Source organism: Adiantum capillus-veneris, chromosome 12 (assembly GCF_014529385.1).
Source record: "Adiantum capillus-veneris isolate H3 chromosome 12, ASM1452938v2, whole genome shotgun sequence".
Taxonomy (NCBI): domain Eukaryota; kingdom Viridiplantae; phylum Streptophyta; class Polypodiopsida; order Polypodiales; family Pteridaceae; genus Adiantum; species Adiantum capillus-veneris.
The window spans coordinates 35,291,449-35,314,519 of NC_140942.1; the positions used below are offsets into that span (position 1 = coordinate 35,291,449).

General features: G+C 42.8%; 1 protein-coding gene across 2 annotated transcripts in view; it reads left to right on the plus strand.

The window, feature by feature from the left end:
- LOC147445568 (uncharacterized) overlaps positions 1 to 22,631 on the plus strand; it is a 112,355-nt gene extending 89,724 nt beyond the window's left edge. For both annotated transcript variants that reach the window (XM_086525039.1, XM_086525038.1), the window contains exons 10-18: positions 4,830 to 4,896; positions 6,070 to 6,203; positions 8,206 to 8,272; positions 8,595 to 8,657; positions 8,734 to 9,014; positions 10,549 to 10,675; positions 20,982 to 21,074; positions 21,530 to 21,736; positions 21,822 to 22,631. In XM_086525039.1, coding sequence (XP_086381165.1) covers positions 4,830 to 4,896; positions 6,070 to 6,203; positions 8,206 to 8,272; positions 8,595 to 8,657; positions 8,734 to 9,014; positions 10,549 to 10,675; positions 20,982 to 21,074; positions 21,530 to 21,736; positions 21,822 to 22,079 — 1,297 coding nt within the window. In that variant the 3' untranslated portion in view covers positions 22,080 to 22,631. The remainder of the gene's footprint in view (positions 1 to 4,829; positions 4,897 to 6,069; positions 6,204 to 8,205; positions 8,273 to 8,594; positions 8,658 to 8,733; positions 9,015 to 10,548; positions 10,676 to 20,981; positions 21,075 to 21,529; positions 21,737 to 21,821) is intronic.
- The last annotated feature ends 440 nt before the right edge of the window (positions 22,632 to 23,071 follow it).

A 23,071-nucleotide genomic window follows, 5' to 3' on the forward strand; every position in this document is an offset into this window, starting at 1 on the left:
TAAAATCTGTATCTGTGGCATACTGATTGATAATATCCTCGAAGCTCCTCTGATGTATTGCGGAAAAAACCAACGGCTTCCGGACAAAGCATCTGCCACCAAATTCTTCTATCCCTGAACATGGACAATCAGGAAGTGAAACTGTGACCAGATGTTTGCCTACCGCATCTGCTTTTCCGATAGCTGCTTCTGTGACAAGAAGTAGCGTAAACTTTGATGGTCTGTGAAGACAATAAACTTTGCTCCGAGTAGGTAATGTCGCCACTGATTAAGAGCATGGATAACCGCTAAAAACTCTTTCTCATAAACTGTGCTGTCAATTTCGCCCTTGAAAACAATTGGCTTTTGAAGACAATGACATGGCCTTCTTGCATTAACACCGCACCCAGACTACGATCACAAGCATCACAATATACTTCGAATGACTTTTGCAAATCCGGCAAAGTCAAAACTGGTCCTATAGTCAATTTCTCTTTCAGTGTTTGAAAGGCAGTCACTTTTGTGGGTCCCCACGAGAAAGAGACTCCTTTCTATGTCAAAATATTGCAAAGGGAAAGCAACCTGTGCAAACTTTCTAATGAACCGCATGTAGTACAAACACAAGCGCAAGAAGCTTCTATCTTCATGGACATTCTTTAAATCGGGCCAATCACGGATAGTCTCTATCTTGGCCGGGTCCATGTGCACTCCTACTGCTGAGACAATGTGTCCCAAAAAGTGTATCTCGGGTAGGAAAAATTCACTTTTCTTCGCATTAATCACCAACTTGTGATCTCGTAATGCCTGAAAGACCTGTAGCAGATGTTCTCTATGTTCTGCCTCATCCTTGGAGAAAACAATGATGTCGTCAAAGAAAGTGCCAACAAATAGTTTGTACTCTCGAAAATCTTGTCCATCATCCGGTTAAAAGTTGCAAGGGTATTGGTTAGGCCAAAAGGCATCACCAAAAACTCAAATAACCCAAAAGTCGTCTGAAAAGCTGTCTTGTAGACATCTCTTGGCGCGATTCGGATCTGATGATATCCGCTCTTCAAGTCGATCCTACTAAAACACGAGTATCCCTGTAGTCGGTCAAGAATATCATCAATCCTAGGAATCAGAAATCTGTCCTTGATGGTGATTTTGTTGAGAGCTCTATAATCGATGCACATTCTTCAAGATTTGGTCTTTCTTCAAAACCAACAACACTGGAGAGCAGTACGGTGAAGTATTAGGTTGGACAAGACCCTTTTCCAAGAGGTCTTTCACTTGGTTCATAATTTCGTCGTTCTGGGCTCGGCTCACACGGTAAGGTGGCCGGTTCGGTGGTGTGCTTCCAGGTATCAGATCAATGGTATGATCCTTAGGACGAGCGGGTGGTAACTCGCCTGGCAGGCCCTCTGAAAAGCAATCAGTATGAGTGTGGAGAAAATCCTGGCGTTCTTTATCAAGTTTAGACATATTTGTCCTATTCTCATCATTTAACTCTTTCAAAAAGATCGAGTAAACAAACAGACTGGATTTCATTAATTTTGAAACGGTGGAAGCCGATACAAGGCTTGCCCTTAAGTTTCACATCAAGTACAATAGTTCGGCCCTTTTTTGTAGTTAAAGTCGCTTCTCTCGCCCGTTAGTCGACCACGACGTTGTTCTTATGGTAGCAGGGAATTCCCAGGAAAACATCACAACCTTCCAAAGGAATTATGTAGAAGCCCTCGTGTTCCAAATACCACTGACAATGCAACCGAAGTTTGCCAATGACAGGTGTAATGGCTACGTCCCTGCCGTGTGCTGCTAGAAATGCCTCTGCTAGTGGTCCCATCCGATCGGGTGTGATCTCGAGCCACGCCGCCAATTCAGGTGAAATGAAGTTGGCCTTGGCTCCTCCATCAAAGAAAATCAGGGCTTCTTGGTCTTTCACTTTGCCCCAAGCTCGGTAAAGTTCTGTACTCTCGTCAACCGTGCTTGGATCAGTACCCATGCAATCTGGAACCTGTCCTGCTTTCATCTTGCCTTTTCGTCCACGTTTCTCAATTGCTTTCGAACCCTCAGGCATGTCTTCATCCTTGTCGTTCTGTTCCTTCGGTGCCTTTTTAGGGCACTTCGCGGAGATATGCCCTGTTTCCCCCCATCCAAAGCACTTCCCCTCTTTGATGTAGAGAGCTCTCTCTCGAAGAGTGAGCTTTGGTCGTGCATCCTTTTCTTTCTTTTCTGGGTTTCTCCTCCTCTTTCTACTTTCATTGTTCGAAGTCTGTTCGGTCCTTTGCATCATGATTGCATCTGTGGGGTAGGTCAAACTGCATGAATGAATGACAAAACCCCGTTTCGCATGACTCATGAGTTCCTGAATGGAATCCGACTTTTGCTCTAAGCAGTGATCTCGAATCTCTGTAGGAAGTCCCAAGGTAAACTGCTCAATCTGTTCTTTGAATGAGATCTTCTTAAATGAAGAAGCTGGTGGAAAAGATCTCCAGAATCTCTCGCAATATGTGTCCAATGTATCCTTCTTGGTCATCCAAGCAGTTCGTATGTCGCGTTCGTACTCCCGAGTCAACCAAGAAGAAATAAAAAGCCTTTTAAATATCAGCCATTTACTGGCGCTGTCTTGTTCAATAGAAGCGTGGACCACCAAGTTCGAGCATTTCCCTTGAAGTAGGAGGTAGCCCTCCAAATCTTGGAGTGCTCTGAGTAACGCCCTCCAGAGAAAGCTATGTCAAACGGTTGTATGAAGGCCAAAGCCTTCGAAGCATCTCGATATCCAGAAAACTGTCAAATATAATTGACTGTCCACCTTCTTTCAACTCTCGGACTTTCTTGCATTATTCTCTAGAAAGTCATACTGGTTGGCTTTATAGAAATTCTTTTTCTTTACATACAAGCTACTGTCGTCAGAGTCCGAAATATCCGAAGACGAGTCCTCTATAGAAGTGTCAACAACTGGGCGAGATTTAGACTTCTTTGTCTTTTTCTTGCCCTTTCCAAAGCTTTGCTTTTTGCTTCGCTTTTTCCCTTTTCTGTCTTCTTAGCTGGAGTCAGATGAGCTAGAAAAACTGTGAGAAGAAGGAGAAGAAGAAGAACTTGGTACTTCTTCAAATTGCACATGCTTCTTCTGCTTTCTTGCCAATGCAAATGTAGACTGATGACCCAAATAACCCGGGAAGTCAGTGACTTTCTTCTGCTTTTTGTCGTGCTTTTCGGCCTTGTTCTGCGCGTCAAAAAGGTGAGAAATCCGTGTATCAACCACCTCTTCTAATTCTTGCTCTGTAAACATCCTTGGAGTTGGAGGTTTCTTGAGTACCGGTTTGAGGGGTGGTTCTGTGGTTTGCCACCATTGCGAGTGCACCTCATCGAAGGAGGTCTGGATCATAAATTTTGCAAATTTCGGGTCCTTCGCAAAATTTAGCATCATCTCTGTTGCATCGTCAATCAATCGTCGACGCTCCATCTCTTCAATCTCCGGCTGAGTAGGCCGAGGCGGGCCGTACTCTTCACGTGAATCTTCTTTGTCATCTCTTCACGCATCTCCGAATGCAGAGGAAGTCGATTGATCTCTGTCTGAATCCATAAGTGCCGCGTAAAAAGGATCGGATTTCCCGGTAGTAGAGAAATCGGTCGTGCTTTGATACCACTGTAACAAACTTGGACACTCCAAGTCAAGATTCTACCGCGACACGACATGAATTCACTTCAAAACAGTCCACAATTCACTATTGATTCGACACGGCCCGGCGGAGTTCCCTAGAGATATTGGCCCCAAAGACTGGCGCCCCTTTCGGTATTTCTTTTTATATTAATCTGTTGCACAAAGTACATTGGGTCACACTTTGAGACTCTGCGTCCAGATGCTCTGAGAAGTGAGAGCCCATACCACACTTATAAAGGTTTACAAGGGTTGCTAAAAGCAGAGCCCCAAAAGCTTCAAAATAAAAAGCATTAAAAAATAAAGCCTCTTTGACTTTCTAGTCTTGCTTGTAAAAATAAAGCAAGTCAATTAAAGCTCCCTCTCTCTCTTGCTGAATTTGCGTAGAATAAAAGCTGCACGCTGCTTTTCCGTACGCAGTCTGCCACGTCAGCATGTCCGTGATTTCCGGGAGGCTGTACAGCAGTGCCACGTCAGCTTTTTCAGCCAGCATTCCAGGACTGTTCCATGCCAGGGAGGGTGTGTGTGTACTGAGCAGCCACGTCACCAGTTTGTGACAATTGGCCCCTGAGTTAGGCGCCCCTTTATACTTAATTTTTATATTCATATTTGCAGCGTACAAGTGCCGGGGAGTCACTATCTGCAATCGTGCCACCATGCACTGACTTGCCAAATAGGACTCCCAAGGCTCATATTTAAAGGCACCGAGGCCCAAAAGCAACTCATATGGAGATCCCAAGACAGAGACAGAGCCTTACAGGCATCTCTTGAGACGAGGAGAGCAATCGACGACCTATGATGAGACCCTAGGTAGAGCCTGAGACTCTATATGAGGAGACGGACTGCCTGCTGTTGACACTGAGATAATCACATTCAATATGGATACTGCAGCTTGACCAGTGAGTTACCTGAGCTGCTGTTGGGGGGAGACATCGTTCCCCGACATAGTAGATCGAGGAGATTTTGTTGGAGTATTGGGAGAGGTGGAGATGGGTCATTGAAGTATCTCCCTTTATTGCGTCAGCTTTTAAAAGAGGCTATCTTGCTCATCCTAGAGCCTTCTTTTCGCTATACATAAACACGAGGACTATTTTTTCCATTCTAATTCGCCTCAACTTTTTGTTTGTAATGTAGGTCATGTTGTCTCAACTTTTTGTTTGTAATGTAGATCATCTTGCAATAAGCTTGTCTTTGGCTTATTTTTCTGCAGTTATATTCCAGGCATGGAGGTTACCCTATCTGGACGATTGAAGAGTCTATACAGCACCTACAGCAAGGTAGTATGCCAGGAAAAAAAGCCTGGATGAGAGATTAAATTGGGAACAAGATTTGAGTCCTTGATGTTTGATCTTAAGGTTGTGGTAATCACAATGTTCATTAAATTTAAGCCGCATCATACACTTACATGGCTGTTGGTGACTTTGTAGTATGTCATACATGGAAGTACTATGAATGTTTGGTGACTTTGCCCCACGACTTACAGAAGTATTGAAGAAAAGTTGACTTTACTTCAAATAAATTTGATGAACTCCGGGAATGATTTTCTGATTTGGGAATTGGACTCTAATGCACCTTTGGTTACTAACAGTACTAATAGCTTCACTTGACAATGCAGCTTCATTATAGCAGAACTGCAAAAACGCATCTCAATAAGTAGCATGTAATATCTACGACCTTCTTCTTTTGCACTACCAGTTAAGACATGCATGGCCCAGACTAAGTTATGTCTTTTGTGGTTTCCATTTTTTGTGTCAAGCTGGAATCTTTCCTGAGTCCCTTCTGGAGAAAATATGTAGTGTCTCTGCATTATTGGATGTGCAGCCTAGGAGTCCAATGCTTCTCTAGTGCTCTCAGCATGTCATCTTGACTGACTTTTGTGAACTTGGAAGTTGGCCCGTCCTTAAAGTTCCAAGAACTTGAAACAGTGAATGGGCAGCCTAGTAGTACTATGTTTCCTTAGCGTTCTTAGTATTTCATGTTGGCTCACTTTTCTGAACTTTGCCCACCCTGCAGATTATTTACAGTAATCTGGAAAGCTTTTTAAAGTTTTTGAAAATGTTGATGCAGAGCATTTTTGATACCGCAGGTCTTTTTTTAAAGGCAATTATTTAATTGCTTATTGCTTTTTTGAGATGCATTGCTTCTGACATTTCAATTGCAGCTTCACCCTTAATTCCACATGTATTTCATTTGTACCGATCCTTAAAAGATGGACATTAGGATTTCATAAGCATTCTGACATTTTTCAATGTGAAGGCCGCTGTAGCGTTTTTTAAGTTGTTTGGGAGTATTGACTGGATAGTATGTGAATCTTCGTAGGATACTGCTTGAGATTTGGGAAGTTAAAAGTTGACCAAAATTCAAAAAAGTTGGATTTAGATTTTGCTCCCTGACGAGGCGTCATGCTTTTTTACCTTCTTTAAGCTATCACTAATAGGTCAGTGATGCAGATGAAAAGGAAAAATGTTGCAGTTGATCATATTTACGATGCTAGAGCTTTGCGTGTGGTTGTTGGAGATGGCAATGGGGAACTGCATGTAGCTGCAGTTGAGGGATGCTACAATCTACTCAGTGTGGTCCACAGGTAATGTATATAGATGATCATATTCTAGTTGTGCACCATCAGAGAATAACCATTAAGTATGATTTAAAGAAAAAATTAGGGCCATGAAGGCTGTGTTTCCTTCCAACTTCTAAACTAAGGGTCGCATTCTGTCATCCTGTTCTTTCCCATGTGTCTCCGCTGTGCATATGCTTTTTTTTTATTGAGCAAAAAGTTGGGTTTCTAACCCTTTGCATTACATAAAATCGTCCAATGCTCCATATACAAGAGATATGGGAAAGACCCTGATATACGATGAGATTATGGGAATAAATCCCAAAACAAACCACAGGATACGTCTATGGATAAAGACACTCTAATTGGGTATTGAAATATAGATATCTGGCTTGTGATAAGCCTACACAAATCTGCCCAAAGCTCTGTCCACCTCCGACGATGTAGCGAAAACCACAATGTCCAGTGCTATGGATCTGACTGATAAAAAGCATCCGCTATAACAACCTCTTGTAGCCGCTCACAAAAGCAAAGGGACTGTGAAACCCTTAGGATGTGCTTCCAAAATTATCGGCATCCACTCTTAACGTTTCTTGATGTGGTACCCCATAAAAGGATGCAGATCTACGGCACAACCATACTCTAAGAGAGGCAGGAGGGATCCAATTTCGTCCATCACAAAAGCCAAGGGAAGGTACCAAGATGCACATTTCTCTGCCCCGCATATGTCATTGCATCTGTCACCACCTGGTAATTGGCTTCATTCTAGTTTCTTGTTTCTTCCAAGTTTGTGTGGCTTTTTGTGCGTCGCGTGTGTGCGTGCACGAGTCTATGCGCACTTGCGCTATTTCCTTTACTGGGCCTACTGTTGGAGATACCAGTCTGGAGGATTCAAGGTGCTGACCAGATAGGAGGAGGGAAGCAAAGAAAATGAGATGAAGGTGACAGATGTTCCTTAGACTACACAGATTTATAGGTGCAGGCATTCTGTTATTGAGGATCTACCTCCTAATGTTCCTTCCTCTGTACCAGCTATTTTACCTGCTTCTCTAGAGCCCAACACGGCCTTTACAAGAGGCTGCTGTTTAGCCCCCACATTTTTTCCTAATGTGGTGATCACCTATAAGTGCTCAAAAGAGCTCACGAGTCCTAATTTTGAGGACCACATTATAAAGTGGCCAAATCACACTGGCGAGCCATGCCACTCATGGCCATGCTGATGTTTGGGGCTAGATTCTCTCTTTCTTTTGAGTGATGAAAGGACAAGTTTCAGGTGGTCGATATGCCAAGCATAGGCTTGCATTAATTTGATACTCCTATGCAGTCAGTTGTAAAGAAATAGTAGAGCTAAATACGAAGTCTGGTTTTGCCAAGAGTTACATAGTCAAGATTTGAATAGGTTATCATATATGTTGGATTAAAAGCGGTTATAAGAGTGTGTAGTTAGGGAGGAGATCCAATGATCATTGCCCATTTGTAACCACCACAAATATACACTAGCCAAGAAAGATGAGAACAGATCATAATATATGTCTGATTTATAAATAGACATGGGAGTGTGTGGTTGATTAGTAGATCCAATGCTTTCACAAGTTAGTTCCCCATTTTTAACCACCACCCATTTAAACCATGTGTGCTTAACTTCAGACCTTGCCTGCTGCTAGATTGGTGAGTAGATCCAATGCTTTCACACGTTAGTTGCCCTTTTTTAACCACCACCCATATAAACCATGTGCGCTTAACTTCAGACCTTGCCTGTTGCTAGATTTCAAAATGGTTCATCATTCTGTCCCTTGTCAAACATGTTCAGGTGCAATTCAGGTTTAGCATCATATTTTATTGGGAAATTTACCAAAATACCCCTGAAATTTCTGGAGATTCTCAAAATTTTGGGTAATTTTCTTATTTTATTATTGCGGAGGGGTATTTTGGTAATTTCCCTAATTTATCATTGTTTTGGCATCGCAGAAGCAGTAATTTGTTAAAATGCTTGAATTGTTTGTGCTAATCCTCGTCTTGCATTTTGCAGGCTTTGGACTCCTATAGGTGGCGAATTTGATGATTATATTTTGAATCCCAAGCCCAGCAAATATCAGGTAAACTTTTCTGAACATTCTTGCACCTAGGCAGGATCAATTTTATTAGCCTTTTCTTGAAGGGCAGTCTCTTTTTACAACACATTATACCTCTTATTGACTGATTGTCAATTAATACCTTCTCAAATAAGACAGAAAATGTAATGAAGTGTACTAGTAATGTCTGCAATAGGCCATCATGACCTTTGAGACCAGAAGTTACAACCATCATGTGTGTGATATACTTGCGTGAGACCAATTATGAACAAAAGATAACCTAAAACTAGATGTTGACATTTTCTTTTATTTGTTTGTTCCGTTTTTTGTGTTGCTTTTTGGTCAGTCCTTGCACACAGCTGTTCAAGGTCCTGATGGGGCACCTTTGGAAGTTCAAATCCGAACACAGGTGAGAATTCTTGTAATAAGTTTCTGTTCCCTTTAACTTCATATGGTTGCTGAAGTTCACTTTTCATTGCCGGCAGGGCATGCATGAATATGCTGAGTATGGCCATGCAGCTCACTGGCTATATAAAGAGTCTGATAGGGCTGCGAAGGCCCCTGTTGCCACAGAGAGTGTACCTTCGTTTGTTCGGCTGGAGATTAGGGACACCTTGAATGATTTGGATTTTGAGAATACATCAGTCCCTCAATCTAGCCGTACTCCTGTTGGCAAGCTACAAAATTCCCCCATGAGGTCTATTCGGTTGGGTGATCCAGTTTTAAGGGTTGAAGGTGGACGACTACTTGCAGGTGTTATCTTACGGTAAGCACATCCTTAATAAGTTTACTGGTGAATCCTTTAGGTTTTGTGACTGGGATGCAGGGCTAGGTGTCTTTTATGTGTGCTGAATCATCGACCAAACAGATTGAAATTCATGATTTGAAAATTGGTAACAAGCAATGCTGGGAATATTTTGCGAGAAGAACTGCCAAATATTCTGGTAAAGGATCAAGATTGCAAGCCAGTATTAGTTAGTGCTACTTACCCTTGAGGCAACCCATGATGCTAGCTAGGATTTAGTTAGGAATTTATCTCATTTTTTCTGACACTGCATGATGAGAGATATCATCATTAGTTGTACCTTGTTCTGGCCTCATGGGCCGTTTTGGTCTTCAAGAGATGTTAATATATCTTTCTTTCTTCTAGAAAATAACCGCAGCTTGGCTGGAGTCTTACCATGGACCAAACAAGTAATACTGAGCAAAACCAAAACCGAGCAAACCGTGACAACCACACACAATGGTTGTATGCACATCGCTGATTGGAAACTGCACCTCCTAATGTGCACACAGCTATTGCACAAACCACCAGATTTTGCGCTACAAATGGAAAGAGCACTTATATTGGGTCATCATGAAGCCTTTAGTAAAGTAGAGATGATTTGGAGCGACATTTACTGAATTTTGGATGCCATTTTTAATTTTTACATTCAATGCATTTTGAAGTGTTTTATTTGATGCATTGCTAAATGTAGTTGTTCTAAAGGTAGCATGGTTGAATGTTCTTCATGCCACCTTGAATTGATTATGATAGGCGGTTTGTGTGCTGCATTCTGCCTTTGATCTGTCTATTTTCGTCAGTTTCTAGATTTCCCTTGCAGATACAATGTGTTCTTTGGTACAATCGATTGCTATATCCCTTTGTTTCTCTTTCAATACCCCTTCCCTTCCATCTTTAAGCGGCCCCTTTGCAGCCAGCGCTGAGCTGTACCAAGGGTCCAAGTGGTAGCTGGTACTAGGTAGTTGAAGAATTAGTAGTGCAACTTACTTTGAGCATGTTTGTTTAACGTCCTGCATGATGGTACTTCGTTCCACAAGGGAATTTTTTTATTTAAAGTCTTTATTTACTATCCTATATTTTCACAGGATCTGAATGTTTGTTGAAAAAAATCACATTTTCTCATTTGTTTCCAACTCGGGCATCCAAATCTTAAAAGTTCTTCATGATGATACTCTATTTCACAAGTGAAATTATCTTATATTTGAAGTCTTTTTCTGCACGTTCGTAGGATCAAAATGTCTATTGGAAAAAAAGAGACATTTTCTCTTCCATTCTGAACTTGGGCAAACCTTGGAATCATTGTTTGGTCTGTTTTTTTTTTGCTGTTTTGTGACTCTGCTTGAATTCAATTATTGCTGCTTGTCTATCCACACAAGATTATGACACATACATAATGAATCATATTATCAATCTGCCTGCCAAGCAAAAAAGGGTTGTTTTGCACATCATGGTTTTGTGGTTAGTGTCTTCTTTTATGCTTGAATAAAGGTCAAGGGAGGCATCTTTCAATGTGCAGGGTAGATAGGGATGGAAGAGACTTGCTTGTGGCGATCAGCTTTGCCCTGCATGCAAGAGAAGTAGCTGCTGGAAGGTCTGGAAATCAGAGAGCAAAGTGGGCTACTTATGCACAACTCTACAAAAAGGTCTTCACCTGCCTTTGTCATCACATGATACTTAAATGTATAGTGCTGTAATGTCTGGCCAAAAGATTGGTAGTAATGGTAGGTCCCGTGACTGATGCTGTTTGCATTTACAATACAGCCGTCTAAACAAGAAAAGTCGTAGTATAAAAGCGCCTCAAATGCATAGTCCCCAAGGGAATTACAAGGACATAATGGAGAAGAAAGAAAAATGAAGCGGTATTGAATTTGAGGCTCTTAGTGAATTGTAAAAATACAAGGTCGTTTCTTTTCCAACCGAAGTTATCGGAGAAACGAATGAGATGGACGAGCATCCTGTCCCAGTTTCATTTTCAGATAGTGTATTTGAATGGCAAGAAGAATGTGGCTGCAGATGAGCTATCTCGCAAGCCAGAGATCTCTGCGATCACAGCAGTGTGCCATCAGGACTTTGATCAGATGCGCGAGCAATATGTTTCAGACCTGGATTTTGGTGTAACATTTGACAGAATCCAGAGTGGAGACAGTTTCAGGATATTCTCTCAAGGATGGCTATTGGATGCAAAAACTCATGTTGTGTTGTACACAGGCTATAAGGCGAAAGGTATTCATGGACTGTCACAACCTCCTTTTGTTGGGGATAGAGGAGTAGAGGCAACACTTAAGTGCAGTTAAGAATATCTTCTAATGACCTCAGCTCCGGAAGGATGTGGACCAGTTTGTGAGTACTTGTTTGATATGTTAGAAACTGAAGTATAATAGGCACAAAGAGAGAGGACTTCTTCAGTCTTTACCTATTCCATTTTGACCATTGGAAAGTAAAGCTATGGATTTTGCATTTGCCCTCCGGAAGACTCAGGGTAAACATGAAGGTATCTGGAATATTATGGATAGGTTCAGTAAGCAAGCGCACGTTTTATCAGTGAAGAGAACAGTGAAGGCAGATTATTCGCAAAGCGGTTCATATCCCACATTTTTAGGATTCATGGGATGCCTAAGTCAATTGTTTTAGATAGAGACCCTAGATTTTCGAGCTTGTTTTGGAGAGTAGTGTGTGAGAATACGGGTACTACACTCAAATTTTCTTCATTGTTTCATCCGCAGACCGAAGGTCTGTCAGAGATTACCACCTCTGGGGTACTAGATTTGTTGAAGTGCTATTATCATTGAGAATAAGTCTCAGTAGGAGAAATATTTTCCATTGGTGAATATGCTTACAACATTGTTCGCACATCGTTAAGGAAGGCACCATTTGAGATTGTCGAGGGTGTCAAGAAGATTCTGCATATCTTGCACCCATGACAAGATTTTTTATGCTAATCATTTGTTGAGGGTCTTGCGTGGAAATTGCAAACTTCTACCCCATTGAGATATTTCGGACTCCTAAGAATAAATGAGGAGTTGCTACCTTAAGGGCTCTTTTATACCTTTGCAACTCGTTCACCTGCATTGAAACTTACCGAAGCCCTCCCCTTACTCCGGCTTCTCTCAAATATAAGAGCTACTTGAAAGGCTGTAAGCCACTTCATTTTGTGCTTATTTCCTCCACGCCCTTGGAAGATGGGCGAACTTCAAGCAAGCGTATGGCAGCATCCAATAGTTAGTGTCAAGAAAGGTGATTGGGTGCGTCTTAAGTTTGAGAAGACATGCTTGAGAAAGATGCAGGGTAAGGAGACATTTTATCCAAAGTTGAGTATGAGATACTATATGCCTTCGAAGTCTGTAAGAAGATCAATGATGTATTCTTTCAACTATAGTTGCCGGATATTGATTCATAGTGCATTCCATGTGAGTCTGATGTGCCTTTTAGAGGGAAGGTGCTAGAGGATAGGGAGTTCAAGGAACACCCTGAGGTAGAAGAAACCGAGGAAATTCTTGTACTTGAGCAGATCCTAGCACACAAGGAAACGAAAGTGAAGCGTAAGGTGATCTAAAAGTGCTTGGTCAAGTTTAGGAACTATCCTACTCTTGATTTCAAGTGCATGGAGGAGGAAAACTTGGGAGATACTCCTCAAATACTGAAGCTTTATCTGTAGTCTTTTGGTTTAATTGCGACTTGATTGAGCGGGCTAAGTTTGGTGCAGTGTGTGCTGCAGTCTGCAAAAGAGAGGATCCACTCCACTCCTTTGTCACAAATTCACGACATGCTCTTGATGCGAAGTGCATGGAGGAGGATGACTTGGTAGACACTGAGATATTAGAGCTTTATCTTGAGGCTTCTCGTTTAGCTACGACTATTCCAAAAGCGCATGTCGATTGAGCGGGTTGAGTTTGGTGCAATGGATGTTGGAGAGAAGAAATGCTTACATAGTAGTTTTTTGTCTCCATTTATAAGTGATACTGATGATGATTTTAAACATTTGCTAGAGATCGGTGAATTTTGGATGTAATGGCTAAATGATCCATAACAATCACAATTCATGTTTGAGTTCTTGATGAGGGTAAAGATGTAAATGTGATGGATCATTACTCACAAAATAGTGTTCTTTGTGCTAGTGCATGGGTTGGATATTGTTTGGTGTACACTAGTCAAAGGCATGCGTGCATGAAGTTAGTGTCTACTGAAGCGGTCTATTGTTTACTCTTCGTTTTGCAAGCGTAATACTGGACCGGAAAGAACAGCATTCCTAGGCAGGATTTTGGAACCCGTCACGGGGAACGGGCACCACATGCCAACGGAAAAGAACAAATTGAACAACTTTAAGCACTTCAAATAACAACTGAACTGAAAGAGATGCACGACATACGAGATGGGTAGTGGAGTTCCACCCTGAGAGAGCACTGGCCCCAAGCCTTGGCGTCCCTTTAGGTATTTCTTTATATTGCTTGATCTCAGTAAAACGCCCATGGCTTTGCTCTACATCTCCCGCGGGTAGACTGCGAGAGTGAGAGCCCATGGGTCATATTTAAAGGCCCTTGGCCTCTAAAAACAGTTTACGTGAAAGCAATCAAACACAAAAGCATCTGGTCCAACAACTAAAAAGCTGCCAAATTCGTACAGCTGCCATGTCAGCATTTGCAGCGTAAATGCGAGATTCGGTATTGTCTACCACGTCAACATGTCAATGCAAATTTCAGGTTGTTCATACAGCTACCACGTCATCATGGCTCCACGCAAATTGTGTGTGTGTGGGCTTCGCTTTATTTAATTTCTTTAGGTCACTTAGGCTCCATTGGACGGGGTCCCATAAGTTGGTGGGAACTCTTCTTAAAAAATAGGCCACTCGGTAAGTCTTTGCAAGTTGGTAAAACTTCTTCTGCTTCTCCACTTAGGGTTTAGGCCCCTCCACCGAGATCCGAGGGTTGGCTCCATTCTTTAGTGACTTGACATGTCAGCAGTTTGTGACATCCCCCTTTCTTTAAAGAAAGTAATCGTCCGCGATTACAGTATAGTCAAATAGTTCAAATCGGCACCAAAACAGGTTCAAAACAAATACCATCCATTTCAAACAAATTCCAAACATCAATCGAGCTCGAAAAGATGACTGGTTTTCCACCCTGAAACCTGCACCAACAATTAGGGTTAGATTTCTTCCATAAGGTTATACTCGACCGTAACATGGTCCATAAGCTCTTGAATAGTCGAAAGAGGCCTCGAAAGACAGTAGTTCCAAGATATAGCAATCACAGTGGACCTCCAAGGTTATCGGTTTGAGAAGAGACACCTATTGAGAGATGTCGAGAACTTTCAAGTTATAACCTGTTGGGGTTTCCGTGGCAAGCATTTCAGGATACCCCACTGTGCCATAAGCTGCACTCCGAAGAAAGATGTCTGAAGGCATGTAACTTCGGGCAAATTTTTTTCTTGAAAGCTTGCCAAGTCCTTGTAGTGTGCGTCTTGGTAGCTAAGACATCCATCACTGCATGACATTGCCTCTGAGAGAAGCAACTTCTTGATCCTTCTCTTGCAAGTGATCTTTATGGCTTATGCCCTGTAAGAGAGAGCGATGAAGATGGGAGCGCACCCGATGCGCGATAGAGTAAGGGTGGGAGCGGCTAATAAGTCTGGGCTCGGGGCACCACCTTGCTTGTGTAAACTTTGGAAGCACCACCTTGCTCTGCCTCCTCTTTGATAGGACCAGTATGCTTTTAGAAAAGCACACGCCTGAAGCTCTGATACCATTGTCACGGGGACGGGCACACGTGCCAATGGAAAAGAACGGAGTGAATAACTTTAAGCACTTCAAATAACAATTGAACTGAAAGAGATGGACAACATACGAGATAGGGATTGGAAAGCATCTGGCCGAAAAGCTAAAAAGCTGCCATCACAAATTACGGAAATCCGTATAGCTGCCATGTCAGCACGTGCAACATAAAACACAGAATTTCATATTGTCTGTCATGTCAGCATGTCAGGGCAAATTCCGAGTTGTTCGTACAACTGCCAGTATGGCTCCATGCAACTGAGTGTGTGTGTGTGGGCTCCACTTTATTTAATCTCTTTAGATCACTTAGGCCCCATCGGACGGGGTCCCATAAGTTGGTGGAAAATCTTCTTAAAAAATAGGCCACTCAGCAAGACTTTGCAAGTTGGTTGTGCTTCTTCTATTAGGGTTTAGGCCCCTCCGCCGGGATCTGAAGGTTGGCTCTGTTCTTCAGTGACTTGACATGTCAGCTGTTTTCGACATAAGGTATATACATGATAGCAACCACGTTCGCACGTCACAATATAAGGTGTTTAAATGTCCATTAAAAAATTGGAAAATTCAAGTTTACTTTTGTTCATGTAAAGCATTGCGGAAGGAGTTTTGTAGCTATATTTCTGTAGCGCGGATAATGTGTCGTGCTCTCTGCAGTGGGTGGTCCTCAGTGCAATGTGCGTGACAATCTCACTCAACAGACTGAATCTCCCTCACACAGACTGAACCGAAAGGAAACAATAGACGCCAACAAAGCTCACAAAGACACAACAGCAGACCAGAACATATGACTCGACTATCTCAAAGACTGATACAGACTCTGGCGTGGCAGCACACTCAGCTCTAGCCCAGGACTCACAGGTACAATGGGGGTGTCGAGGCTCAGATGTGCCGGGATGGTGAAGACGTGCTTTGTGTCAAGACCCACTCTAGACGACGACGTACAAGATAATGCCACTGGCCCAAAACGACTACTCATATGTACAATCATCAAGAGCCACCAACGGCTCATAAAGAACATCATCTAAGTCTATCCCCACTGGGTGGTGGTGGTGACCTGGCCACGATGTCCACTAGACCACCCTGCCACGTGTCTCTGCCCAAGTGTGAACCGACCAGACCAAAGACCAACTGACAAAAGCCAAACTGTAAACTACTGTCGTGTGAAAGTGAAAGTGACACTGTAGCAGGCTACAGGTTGCCCGCCACAAGACCGTTGCCCGTCCCGGAGAGCGGAACTGAAGAACTGAAATATCGGCGATCTATTGTTGGTGGTCGGATGATGGAGGAGGAGGAGGCTGATAGTAAGGTGGGTAAGGAGATGGAGGCCAAGTGTATGGTGAGGGGTAGTGGCCATGAGGAGAGTACATCGGGTATGGAGTAGCCACCCCATGAGCAGCAGGCTGCGTCATGTGAGACGGTTGAGGGTGAGTAGGTGGAGCTGGTGGAAACCCAGGAAAAGACTGCGTAGGCTGCGAGGGTGGAACAGGTTGTTGGAATCCCGGGAAGCCGTAGAAGTACTGAGGAAAGGATGGGGACTGGGAGATGGAGGCCATAAAGGGACCCTGAAATTGTGATGAGACCGATCCTGTTGGTTTAGACTCCATATTGATAGGATTTGCTTTCTTTGCTGTTTGAGAATCCCTTGAATGTGCTTTGGAAACGTCCGTCTGTGCCGGTACCTGTGTTGCCATAGCAGGAACTTGCTGAGAAACCGGGGTTGTAGTTGTAGCTGTAGCTGGAACTGCCTGTGAAATGGCTACAGCTTGGTATTTTGCACAAGAAGGACATAGTGTATGTACCAACGGAGAGAGGTGCTGAACTGTTGCGGTTATATCATTTGCCTCTTTTAATTGTTTTTGCTGAGTGTGGACAATATGTTTGAGGTCCACTACCTGTTGAGTTAAGATTCTTATGCGATCTTGAGCTGTAGCAATGAAATCGTCCCTATCCATCGCTCGTTGAAGATGTGTTTGCACTTCCCTTGTCATACCGTCATAGCAAGCGCGATGCATACCATTGGTACCTTGCAATGAGAGTGCTGCATTGATAATCGTCGAAATGGCTCTTCTGTCTGCCTCTAAAAGTCTGTCGGCCTGAGGCGCAAAAGTATCATATATGTCATGCTTGTCAGATGTAGGCGCCCCAGAGCTAGATGCCCCTGCAGTATCCTTCGGTGCCCCAGCATTAAGAGTAGTTCGTGGTGCTGGCGACCCAATTGGAGGTTGTGTTCTAGTGACTGCAACACTACTCACAAGAGGTGGTGTGAAAGTGGAGGTGGCCACAGAAGTAGACATACGCACTGCTGGTGTTGTAGTATGGACGTCAAAGATTTTGACCTGTGATTCTGAGAAAGGTAGTGTTGCCAACTGCTCATATGAATCTTTTTGTACCTTTGCCCTCTTGCGCAAGATGCCTTTCCCTTTGGCCATTTTGGAATGTTCTTGCTCTTTTGGATCATCTTGAAGGGTGAGAACTGCTTTTGCATCTGTCTTTTGCTGCATAATCTGTACTACCCAATACATAATAGGCGCTGCATAGCAATTGAACCTTTCCGCTTTGCCTTTATGCTGAGTCCGAAACGCTTTGCCCTGTCCTGTAGTGCTTTAAACAGCAAATTGTGAAATGGGTATGGCAGGCAGTGGTAGAGACAAAAAAGAGCATCGCATATTGCTGGAGAACCTGGAGAAGATGGAACCCCTGTTCTTTCCGGTGCTCGCAGTAAAAAATAATATTGTAACACTGAATACAGTTGCTGACTCGTGTGATAGTCTGGATGTGAGTCCAGCAAAAGTTCCTGACAAGCATTTGCAGTTTCTTCTGGTCAGAGATTCGAGAAGGTTTTGGTTGCGGGCAGAGGTGCCAGCACAGTCAATATTCCCATAGCCTGTCCTATATCCTCCGCTGTAAGTGCAGTATCATTCAGCTTTGGAAAAGTTAGCAAGAGGGAACATAGCTTGGCAGTAGAGATATTGGCAGACAAATCGGTTTGAGCCAAATTTTGAAGACCCAAGTGTATGAGTTGCTGTTGAGAGAACACATCCTTGAGTGCTGGATTCGGAGCCTGTAAATGATATATCATTATTAGAGGTACCTTGGAGAGGGCACGAGACGGGCGAGGCACTTGGAGAGTGGTGACCCTGTTAGCAGTGACTGACTGGGGCGACTCTTCCTCTGAAGATTCCTCTGAAAGCTTCTCTGAACTAGGAGTGTAATTTGATTTACTGTTAGAGCTATCTTTAGAGGCCGAGGACTCTTCCTCAGATTGGAGATGCTTTTCTTTATTGCAAGTTCTAACCATCTTTATCAAGTGTGCCTGAGAATCTATACTGATTGATGAGTCCCACTGTAGCAGGAGCAAGGGTGAGACCCACTTCGGTATCGGATGAAGGACTGAACATAGTATCAAGGCTATAATAAAGGCTCTCTGCTTTTCGCGTTGGCTTTTTGCATATAAAACGTTCTCTCCTCTTCTTTGTTGCTTTTGGTACGTAAAATATGTTCTTGCTGAGAAGTGAGAAACCGCCCGAATTGTAGCTATATTGCAAGGGGGAGTGTGTAACAAACTTGGACACCCCAAGTCAAGATTCTACCGCGGCACAACAGAGATTCACTTTAAAATAACCACTTGACTGGAGCTTCCTTCCTGAGAAGAAGAATGGACCACCATGTTCAAGCATTTCCTTTAAGAAAAGATGCAACCCTCCTAATCTTGGAGTGCTCTGAGTAGTGCCCTCCAGAGAAGGCTATGTCAAACTGTTGGGTTAAGGCCAAAGCCCTCGGAGCATCTCGGAACCCAAAAAAGGATTCAAATTTTATCGACTGTCCACCTTTGAATTCTTTTGCTTTCTTGCTTTTGTCTTCGAGGAAGTCGTAATGGTTGGCTCTGTAAAAGTGCTTCTTCTTTGCATAAAACATATGGTCATCGGAGTCCGAACTGTCAGAGGATGAGTCCTCTGTAGAACTATTAGAAACTGGGCGGAATTTGGGTTTCTTTGCCGTTTTCTTGCCCTTTCCGAAGCTTTGCTTTTTGCTTCGCTTTTTGCCCTTTTTGTCCTCCTCGCTCGGGTCGGAAGAGCTAGAAGAACTGTTAGAAGAAGAGGAAGAAGAAGAACTGGGTAGTCCTTCAAATCGTATACGCTTCTTTTGCTTTCTTGCAGATGCAAAAGAAGATTGATGGCCCAAATAACCAGGGTAGTCAATCCCCTTCTTGCGCTTTTTCACTTGCTTTTTGGATTGATTGTTCGTGTCCAAAAGCTGACTGATCTGGGTCTGAACCACCTCTTGTAGTTCTTGTTCTGTAAACATTCTCGGAGAAGGAGGTTTCTTTATTGCCGGTTTGATGTGTGGTTCAGTGGCCTTCTACCACTGAGTGTGCACTTCAGCGATGGATTGCTGAGACAAAAATTTTGCAAATTGAGGGTTCTTCGCAAATTTAATCATCTGCTTTGTGTACTCCTCATCGTGCTATCAACGTTCCATCTCTTGAAGTTCGTACTGAGTAGGCTGAGGGGGGCTGTACTCTTCCTCTGTTAATTCGACTGAATCTTCTTCGTGATCTCCTCCCGCATCAGCAGATGCAGAAGAAGTCCACTGATTCTTTTTGGAATCCATAAGTGTTGCGAAATAAGGGATCGGATTTCTTGGTGGAAGAGAAATCGGCCATGCTCTGATACCACTATAACAAACTTGGACATCCCAAGTCAAGATTCTACCGCGACACAGTAGAGATTCACTTTAAAACGGCCTGGCGTAGTTCCGTGCCAAGAGATATTGGCTCCAAAGGCTATCGCCCCTTTCAGTATTTCTTTTTAGATTAATCTGTGTGCAAAGTACAAGAGAGCCCTCAGGTACTCACTCTCATACTCTGCGTCTAGATGCTATGAGTAGTCAGCCCCTAAGGACTTACTTGTTCTTACAAGGGATTCCCAAAAGCAGAGCCCCAACATCAATTAACTCAAAAGTAATCTCCAAAAGCTTTTGGTCTTCAAAAGCTGCTAAAAACAGCCAGCGTAATTACGGAGAATCCGTACAGCTGTCAGCCTTTTTTTTAATGGAGCGTCCGTACGCTGCCTCGTCAGCATGTTGGTGCGTTTTGCGGAGATCTGCCACATCAGCCTGTCGGCGCGTTCTACAGGAATCTGCCACATCAGCCTGTCGTGCTGGCTGCCACATCACCAGTTTGTGACAGAGTGTGTATTGTAAGATTAAGTGCAACGCACATCTTCTTCGGCTGAATAGGCAAGGCATATGTCGTGTCCAAATGTGCTGAAAGGTTCATTGATTTCCGAATTTTCTGATATGTTAGTTGATGATGTGATTGAGCTCATAGATTTGTTGACAATGTGGTCACTGGTAGTTAAATGTAAAACTAAGGAATGTTTATGCTGCCTTGTGTTGTCTTGCAAAGACAATACACTCTTGAAAAGTGATTGATGCTTTTGTACTTGAAGCTGTATTGACAATAGAGTTCATTCCGAAGCATGTGCAGCCAAGTCGACCAAGCTTGCATCTCATACTCTTATAGGACACCCCATACTGTTACATATTATTTACTAAATCACGTTTTTGAACCATCATACTGCTAAATCATACCAACCAGTTAATCTTTTTTCTTAAAAAGTTTCCCATTGTTTGTCTCATTTGATTTCTAAAAGTGTCTTCAAATAGTCAATATGTACACATTAAAGTGCTACTTCAGTGGCTGCGTGCTTAATTGTTTACTATGGACACAAAATGGAATTCTATTGGGGGTGTTCAAGAAGAGTCGGGCATTGTTTTGACTTCTTTTCTTTCATATAGCTTTGATTTGTTAGTAGAGGATATTGGAAAGTAAGAGTGGGTTGTCACCATGCTAAAGCAAGGCTAAATTCATACTGAGGTTGTCATAAACCGGCCTAAGGTGCTTGCCTTCTGTAGATCCAATAATAATTTGGAGTTGCAAAAGCCTTTGGACACACACTTTGCATGTATGTTTGCAGTGGACCATGGATTGGACAACAACACCTTTTGAGGCGTTGATGTTGCTGTAATGAAATATAGTGACTGTAGAACACCTGCTGGAAATGAATTTGACCTCTAATACCTTCTAGGCAATACAGGCAAAGATGTGATGGTTTCAAGTTATGCAAAAGTTTTCCAGTCAGGATGAGAGAACATGAAAGTTTTGGTTTGTTGTGGTTGTCTAGGTTACTGACCGATGGTGGTTTGCCCCGGGACATGGGGATTGGAGTACATGGCTCGAGCAGTATACACTCTGTAGTGATGGAATCTATCACAAGGTTAGCAAGATTTTATTTTGGTTTTCTCCTGTGGAATGAGCAGTTATTGAAAGCATATGCAGAGCAGAAGTTAAAACAGTGCAATATACAAGCATTCACAACAGCAGATATGATGTGCTAGTTTAAGGATGTATTGTAACGGTGATCATTATTCGAGCATCTGTGCCGCATTACTGTAAAATGCTTCAGGATTTAGTGCTTGCTAGTTTAAGCAGAAGCTCTCTTCGGATCTGTGGTGCACTTTTTCTATTTCCTACCCAGAAACTCTCCTTTTTTTGTTTTGAGAATTTGAGCCCCACATGTAGCCCTTTCTATCCGGTTTGTCCTTTCTTTGTTGTTTTTAAGAAACTACGTAAACATTAGAAGCAGATTGAAGGAGAGAACAGAAATGTAAATTTTCTTTTTCAGAGAGTCTCAACCCATAGCCATTTCTGATTTTCTTCTCGATAATGCAGCAAGACCAGTTTGAAAGGCCACTCTCTACCTTTATTCAGTTTTTAGAACTGGACGAGCAGGAGCAAGCTGAGTATTGGGAGGTGATGGATACGGTTTTGAAGGGCGAGGAGGTCAACACATCAGAGTCCAAGTCCATTCAGCATGGTCAAAAGTTAAGTGAGAGTATCGAAGCCTCTGTTACCACAGAGGCACGCCTCAACAATAAGGTGTCTGTCACTTCTATTGCATTGTATTGAAGGTTTTCCTCAGTTTTAATGGGGAATTCATTTTTCACTCATGTGATCTTGACAGGTAAGACTTTTGAGGTCCATGCTACAATGGGAGAAGCAGCTTCACACTGAGGCTGCCTCAAAAGATAGGACATTGTTATCAGAGGTGCTCGTAATAAGGTGGCCAGATGGTGAGATAATGAGGATGCCAGCCGGAAGCACAGCGGCAGATGCGGCATGGAAGATGGGGATGGAGGGAACGTTTATTTTTGTGAATAGCCAGGTAGCGCCTCCGTATGTCCAGCTGCACGATGGAGACATTGTTGAAGTAAGGATGTAAGCAAGGTTTTGAATGAAAACGGAGCATTCCCCACCCTGCCTACTATTCTTGTGAATATTCAACTGATTGAAAGATTGGAGGCACATTTGCCTCTACCTTCAAAGTTTATACGACCTTATGCATGCAGAAGAACAGATGAGAGGACACTGCTTGCCTGTTCTGAAAATGCCACAGCAGGGAAGAGACCTTTTGCAATCAGCAGACGATTTGATTGCAATCGAAAGTCTGGAGTATTATGGCTCCATGGGGTACATATACCCCAAAGGCTCTCTGAATTTTGCCTATTATGAGCAATTTCTCATTTGTAAAGAGACGAGGATTCTTCTAACGTGGTGCCTGTTGCAATTCCAGGAACTCTACCACCTTGTAAATCGTTTGTATCATCATTGTTCATATTGTACATCCAACAGGAAAGGTCTAAGGTATAGTAGTTGCTGCAATGATTGGCTACACAAGCCTTGTAATTTTTGTATTCACGATTGGCTTAGATACTGGGGCACAGTTGCATTGTAATTTTTGTATTCATATATGTACATGTATCATATTTGATCAGTTTACCACTGCTGCTGGTGCTTAGCCAGCATTTTTGTGAAGCGTGTGGGGTAAGATTGATTGTTCTAATGGGGCGTCATTTTCAAAAGAAAAACTTAAGAGTTTCACTGGGGATGAAGCCCAATACTGTAAAATCTCACAAACAGTTAAACTGCCACACTAAGTTCTTGTCGGCGTTGTGGGGTGGTTTTGCTCTGCAGTTGTCTGTGGATGGCAGATTTAAAAAAAACACTTCCTAACATAACAATCAGCTTTGGTCATTTTCTTGTGTTGTGCAACAAAATGATGCCCGTTATTCTTGTATTATGCATCAAGGCAAACTCAGTCCTCCATCCTGTATTTAACATAATCACAAGAAGATTTAGAATTTTTCTCATGTAAGAAAACAGAGTCTTTTTTCGTGTTTTTCATACAATGCATAACACCATGATCTTTTGCTC